Genomic DNA, 7,647 nt, shown 5'->3' on the forward strand with positions numbered 1-7,647 from the left:
TTTATTTACAATTCCAGTATCCCGGGATAAGTTCACCAGTTCTTAAAGTGATCAGCGTTTGACAACTCTGTTTTAGAGGCTGGAGAGGGCAGTTTTTGGAGAGCTTCCTCCTCCCAGTCCACACCCCCTCCAAAAAAATATATGATTTAATCTAATCAAGCTTAGCTCATTGTACAAATGCAGCTAGGGGTCTGATATGCCCACCATCCCAAACCAAGAAATACGTGAATCTATTCTTAAGCCACCAATGCTGGTTTATTCACATAGCCCTCTATTGCTGTCTTTCCTGGTCACATTTATGGGTGTGGTTGGCACAAGGAAAGGGAAAGCTAGGGGCAAGGGTTTCGGGGAGGGGTCTCCATGACCCTCAAGATTTGGGGAAGGGTTTTGAGCTGGAGAAGGACTTCCTCGGCCATCATCTGGGCCTCTATAGGTCAGCAACCTGCTCGGAGGCGGCCTTGGGCCCTTCCTCAGACCTCGTGGTCACCTTGAACTGACGGCGCAGGAATCCTCCGTAGCGCTTCTGCTTGTCCCACTTGAGTTTGGGACGGATCCTGCGCAGGAAGCCCCCGTAACGTTTGTGAAGGTCCTCCGGGTCGCCCCCATCTTCCTCCTCTTCCTCGGCACCCACCACCCCGGAGCCCCTTTTGGGGAATTTGCGGAGAAAACCTCCGTAGCGTTTCTCCTCGGCTTTAAGAGAGGCCACATCGGGTTCTTCTCTGTGGGAGACCAGAGACTGAATTTCTGGGTTGTCTTCTTCTTCTTCTTCTTCTTCTTCAGGCTCCAGCTCTTGCCCCACCCTCTCCGCCATCTTCTGGGAGAAGCCCCCATAGGAGTGGCTGACACCTCCCTTGGTGAGAAAACTCTGTTTGAAGAAAACGGGAAAAGAGAAGAGAAAGAGAAGAGAAGAGAAGCAGGTAAAGGGAAGATGAAAAGGAAGAGAAAAGAGGAGGAAAGAGAAAAACAGAAGAATATGTGATAGAAGAAAAGAAGAGATGAAAGAATGAGAAGAGAAGAAAAGAAGAGCAGTGAGAGAAGATGAGAAGGAAAAGAAATGAGGAGGGAAGAGTAAGGAGAAGAAACAATAGAAGGAAATAAGACAAGAAAGAAGGAGAAGGGAGGAGAGGGGAAGAGAAGGGGAGGGAAGATGAGAAAGAAGAGAAAAGAGGAGGGAAGAGAAAAACAGAAGAATATATGATAGAAGAAAAGAAGAGATGAAAGAAGGAGAAGAGGAGAAGAAAAGAAGAGCAGTGAGAGAAGATGAGAAGGAAAAGAAAAGAGATGGGAAGAGTAAGGAGAAGAAACAATGGAAGGAAATAAGAGAAGAAAGAAGGAGAAGGGAGGAGAAGAGAAGGGAAGGGAAGATGAGAAGGAAGAGAAAAGTGGAGGGAAGAGAAAAACAGGAGAACAGACAATAGAAGGAAATAAGAGAAGAAAGAAGGAAAGGAGAGAAGGGGGAAGGGGAGAAGATGAAAGGAAAGGAAGGAAGGAGGGGGAGGAGAGGAAAAGAGAAGAAGAGCGGTGAGAGAAGACGAGAAGGAAAAGAAAAGAGGAGGGAAGAGTAAGATGAAGAGACAATAGATGGAAATAAGACAAAAAAGAAGGAGAGAAGAGAAAAAGAACAGAGAAAGAGAAGACAAGAAGGAAGGGGAAGGGGAAGGAAGAGAAAAAACAGGAAAAGAGACGATAGAAGGAAATAAGAGAAGAAAGAAGGAGAGAAGGGGGAAAGGGAGAAGATGAAAGGAAAGGAAGGATGGACGGGAAGAGGGGAGGAGAACAATGAGAACAGTGGCACAGTGAGGACAACTCACCAGTGGAACAGCTTGCCACCATAAGTTGTTTTTAAGAATAGACTGGATAGTCACTTGTCTGAAATGATATAGGGTCTCCTGCGTGAATGGTGTGTGTGCGCGTGCGTGTGTGAGCGTGCGCGCGTGCTAGATGACCTCCACAGTCCTTTCCAACTTTATGCTCTCTGAACTGTGTAATCTGCCAAAAATTCTAGCAAATCTTGTCATCTTTGAACACTGTCTATGTTTGTGCGCATGTCAGCCACCGTGAAGGAAAAGCACCTTTTCACACTCACCTGGGTCCTGCCAGCCGCCTCTTCCTCCTCCTCCTCTTCCTCCTCCAACGGAAATGAGGTTAAAAGTGAGAAGATTCTCTCGCATCTTTGCCACTCCACGCTGGAGACTGAGGTACTTTGGCAGCCCAAAGCACAGCGCTGCAAAATAATAAGAATGATGATGATGATGATGATAATAATAATAATAATAATAATAATAATAATAATAATAGTAGTAGTAGTAGTAGCAGTAGTAGTAATAGTAATAGTAATATTAGTAATGGTAATAGTAGTAATAGTAGTAATAGTAATAGGCCATTACAAGTTATGCATGGTATGTTTGTTTGTATGTTTGGTTTTTATAATAAGGGTTTTTAGTTGTTTTATTAAATTGGATTGTTACATGTTGTTTTTATCATTGTTGTTAGCCGCCCCAAGTCTGCGGAGAGGGGCGGCATACAAATCCAATAAATAAATAAAATAAATAAATAGTAATAGTGTTGTGGTTAGCTCTGGCTCAGCTCCTGCCCCAAGGACTGTGGATGTGGGGAAGACATCAACATGTTGCAGGCCTGTTTTGCCCCCGGTGGAATCTGATGATGAAGGCTCCTCTGACCAAGAAGACATGAGTGACAGGGAGGAGGAGAGTGGGGCAGACAGCTCAGAAGGAGATCAATTATCTATCTCCTCCTTGGATTCGGAACAAGAGTTAATGATACAGCCACACATGCGGAGAGTGATGCATAGGCAGCAACAACTGAGAGATTATTATCAAAGAAAATGAGGCCACCTGTGGTTGGGTGGGGCTGTGGTCATTAGTGAGGCTGATATAAATAGCAGCCTGTGGGTTTGGCCATTGTGGAGGATTATCTGATCGTTGTGTTTCGTGACTGCTTTGCTGACTTTGATCTTTGTGTGCTGATTTTTCCCTGCTTTGAAACTAAACCAGAGCAAAGTGTGTTTCACTTTGTGAAAGAAGAAGGACTGTGAATTGCCTCAGAGCCGCAAGCTAAGTATCACAGAACTGATAAGGGATTTGTACAAATTACCAGTTTGTTTGGAGACGAGTGCTCTTTGCTATACCAAAAGAGGGCTTAGTTTAAGTGAATTTTCATTATAAAGAACATTGTTTTGAATTTTCAAACGTGTGTGTGTCTGAAATTTGTACATGTGAATTTTTGGGAGGAGTCTACGAGAGAGCCCGACAGAACAAGTTCTAAGTTGCTTCTCTCCTTGTTTAGTTTCCACCCATTGCTTCTTGATCTACCCTCAGGTGCTTTGGAGAATAGCCTGACTCCCTCTTCTTTGGGGCAACCTCTGAGATATTGGAAGGCTGCTATCATGTCTCCCCTGGTCCTTCTTTTCATTAAACTAGCCATGCCCAATTCCTGCAACCACTCTTCATATGTTTTAGCCTCCAGTCCCCTAATCCTCTTTGTCGCCCTTCTCTGCACTTTTTCTAGAGTCTCAACATCTTTTTTGCATCATGGTGACCAAAACTGAATGCAGGATTCCAAGAGTGGCCTTACCAAGGCCTTATAAAGTGGTATTAACACTTCCCGTGATTCTCTCCCTCTGTTAATGCAGCCTAGAACTGTGTTGGCTTTCTTGGCAGCTGCTGCACACAGCTGGCTCCTATTTAAATGGTTGTCAACTAGGACTCCAAGATCCCTCTCACAGTTACTACTGTTGAGCAATGTACCACATATACAATATACCACATATACATATACATATACATATACATATACATATACACACACACACACACACACACACACACACACACACACACACACACACACACATATATATATATATATATATATATATATATATATATATATATTTGACGTGGATAACTGAGAAGTTCCATAGACAGTCCTCTGGTCAGCGTCTGTTGTAACTTACTAGAGCATTGATGGGCCTCTCTCCATCCTGGCTGTGAAGGACACAGAGAGAACACCGAGAAACACAGTCCCAAGAAGCTGAGAAAGCCACGTGGAGATAGAAAGCCAGTCCCCAAAGCTGCCAATCCATGTTTCCCAGAAGGTACCTGAAGGGATGGAAAGAGAAGTCAAGAATTAACAGGATTTCCGGCTGACGTCGCAGCGAGATCAGACATGGAGACTGGGTCTCCAGGCTCCCGTGCTGAGTTCTCCCTGTTGGTGGGCTCTGAAAGGAGCCAAAGCTGCCTTGGAGGGGCGTTGAAGCAAAGGGGGACACCCTGCAAGATCTCAGAGAATCGCCGCTCTACAGCTTGACCTGGGGCTTACTTTCTTTCTCAGCCACGAAGAGGAGAAGAGGCAGCCTAAGGTGGCTGCCATGAAGCTGGGACAGCCAATGACCATCTAAGCTTTGAGCTGGAGCGAATTTTGGTGAACAGTGTCGGAACTGGGTGAGAGGATTTTTTTTACCCCCAAAAAGTTAACCCCAAAAGAGAAATCTAGGATTTACTCAAAGTGATTGGTTAAAACAGCAATCAAATACTTTAAGAAAATTACCAGACCGGAGGGAAAGGATTAAAAGGGGGAATCAGAAAAGCTTTTTTCTTTAAAAACGCAGGAAATTCGACTTTCAAATTGGGAAGACGTGACATTGGGAAGGCAATTTAAAATATTGGAATTACAGATTTAAAAATTAACACTGGTCTTATGATTGAATTACAATTTAAAATAAAATTGACTTGAATAAGATTGAATCTTAAAATAAGATCTCACAGGGTTGGCCTTCTCCAAGTCCCGTCGACTAAGCAATGCAGGTTGGCAAGGATGCAGGGGAGGACCTTCTCTGTGGCTGCCCAGGTTCTATGGAACCAACTCCCCCCCCCCATGTCACACCCCGCTGGCCTTTCGAAATACTATGGAGACGTGGCTTTGCCAGCAGGCCTGGGGCCATTAATTTTACATCTTTCATGGCCTAATCGTATTGAATGGTATGTATGTGTTGAATTGGATTGTTGAGCCGTGGGTTTCAACCGGGGTTATTGTTTTAATTTATATTTGTCTTATTTTTATTTTAAATTGTACTTTTATATTGTTGTTGAGTCCTTCGGGATTGGGCAATGTAGAAGTCGAAATAATAATAATAATAATAATAATAATAATAATAATAATAATAATAATAATAATAATAATAATAATAATCAGCATGAAGATATGAAAATCGAGCTGCATCGACTCTGGCATAAGCCAGTGAAAGTGGTCCCAGTGGTCCTTGGCACAATAGGCACAATGGCAAAGGATCTCAGTGGACATTTGAAAACCATCGGAATTGATCAAATCTCCATTTGTCAATTGCAAAAAGGCCACTTGACTGGGGTCGACACACCTATTTTGCCGCTACATCACACAGTCCTAGGTGCTTGGGAAGCACCCGACTGGTGATGAAATACGAAATCCAGCATAGTGATCTCGTTTGCTGTTTTATATTGTTCATCATCATCATCATCATCATCATCATCATCATCATCATCATCATCATAACAACAACAAACAGATTTTTAGTAATAGTGAAAATTTATCCAAGAGCACCACCTGCTGATGAAAGAAAAATATAACAGCCTGGGAATACCCATTTAAAGGACTGTGAAAATATTTATTGGACTATATACAGTATGTCTACCCTATGACCCCTGGAGATTTAAATGTGAGAACAAGGAGACATTGAATTAAAGTGACTCTTGAATGTTAAGCTATTTGACTGAATCTAGAATCAAAGAGGCTTGGATAACTCCCTGGACTATATAAATAGACTTGCCTGACTATTTTTTATTATTATTATTATTATTATTATTATTATTATTATTATTATTATTATTATTATTACTTTATTTATTAGATTTGTATTTATGGAACATAAAGAACTGTGATCAGTGGATACTTTTACAGTTGTTACCTAGTTTGCTTATGAAAGATCTGCAAATTCCAAGAGCAACAAGGACCCCCACAGTCATTACAATCTTTTTTCCTTTGGGACTGGAACGCACTTAGATTTTCTAAAATGCCCCCCCAACATTTCACTTAAATACTGTCAGTGTCCCAAATAACACTCGAGAAATAAATGAGTGCAAATCTTGACTTTCTCCCAAGTTCCAATTTATTGACAGAGCCATGTTGGTTACGAACTGTAGTCATCCCCATACTAACTTTTCCTACAGTTCTCCAGCCAGGTTAAGTTTCATCCCTTGTCCCCCTACCCATAAATTCATCACATGGACCACTCCGGTTCTCTCAATGTCCACGATCCTCCCCTGTACTTCCGGCTGGTGCAGAACAAAGGATGACCTTGAATCTTCAGGAAAGAATTTGTTGCGGCTAGTATCTTCTCCTCTCATGCAACCAGCCCTCCCCAATTCCCACAGTACTATTCTACTTGTGCCAGGCCAAAGTCTCTAACTCGAAACAATGGCTTCGGCGTGACACATACTTAGAAACATAGAAATATAGATTTATGGCAGAAAAAGACCTCCTGGTTCATCTAGTCTCCCCTTCTACTATTTCCTGCATTTTATCTTAGGATGGATCTATGTTTATCCCAGGCATGTTTAAATTCAGTTTCTGTGGATTTACCAACCACGTCTGCTGGAAGTTTGTTCCAAGCATCTACTCCTCTTTCAGTAAAATAATATTTTCTCCCGTTATTCCTGATCTTTCCCCCAACTAGCCTCAGATTGTGCCCCCTTGTTCTTGTATTCATTTTCCTATGAAAAACAGTTTCCTCCTGAATCTTATTTAACTCTTTAACATATTTAAATGTTTCGATCATGTCCCCCCCTTTCCCTTCTGTCCTTCAGACTAGACAGATTGAGTTCCTGATAGGTTTTATGCTTAAGACCTTCCACCATTCTTGCAGCCCGTCTTTGGACCTGTTCAATTTTGTCAATATCTTTTTGTAGGTGAGGTCTCCAGAACTGAACACAGTATTATTCCAAATGGGGTCTCACCAACGCTCTATACAGCGGGATTACAATCTCCCTCTTCCTGCTTGTTATACCTCTAGCTATGCAGCCAAGGATTCAACTTGCTTTCCCTACCGCCTGACTGAACTGTTCACACTGTTTATTTATTTATTTTTTTTATTTTATTGGATTTGTATGCCGCCCCTCCTCTCCGAGGACTCAGGGCAGCTCACAGCATATACGAGAAACAATAATAAGCAATCCAATTAATAATACTTTTTTAAAAAAAAGTAATTTTCATACGTCATTACTTTGTCTGCTCCATGTTGTGGTTAGCTCTGGCCCAGCTCCTGCCCCAAGGACTGTGGATGTAGGGGAGACATCCACATGCTGCAGGCCTGTTTTGCCCCCGGTGGAATCTGATGATGAAGGCTCCTCTGACCAAGAAGACATGAGTGACAGGGAGGAGGAGAGTGTGGCAGACAGCTCAGAAGGAGATCAGTTCTCTAGATCCTCCTTGGATTCAGAACAAGAGTTAATGATACAGCCATGCATGCGGAGAGCGATGCATAGGCAGCAACAACTGAGAGATTATTATCAAAGGAAATGAGGCCACCTGTGGTTGGGTGGGGCTGTGGTGATTAGTGAGGCTGCTATAAAGAGCAGCCTGTGGGTTTGGCCA

General features: G+C 42.6%; 1 protein-coding gene across 1 annotated transcript; it reads right to left on the reverse strand.

Annotated features, from left to right (window-relative positions):
* Window positions 1–427: 427 nt before the first annotated feature.
* PDYN (prodynorphin) lies at window positions 428–4,105 on the reverse strand. The gene is made up of 3 exons (XM_070748759.1): window positions 3,977–4,105; window positions 2,087–2,224; window positions 428–865 (listed from the first exon to the last, which is right to left on the reverse strand). The coding sequence occupies exons 1-3, from the start codon at window positions 4,103–4,105 to the stop codon at window positions 428–430; spliced, it is 705 nt and encodes a 234-aa protein (XP_070604860.1).
* Window positions 4,106–7,647: the final 3,542 nt, after the last annotated feature.

This window comes from Erythrolamprus reginae, chromosome 3 (assembly GCF_031021105.1).
Source record: "Erythrolamprus reginae isolate rEryReg1 chromosome 3, rEryReg1.hap1, whole genome shotgun sequence".
NCBI lineage: Eukaryota > Metazoa > Chordata > Lepidosauria > Squamata > Dipsadidae > Erythrolamprus > Erythrolamprus reginae.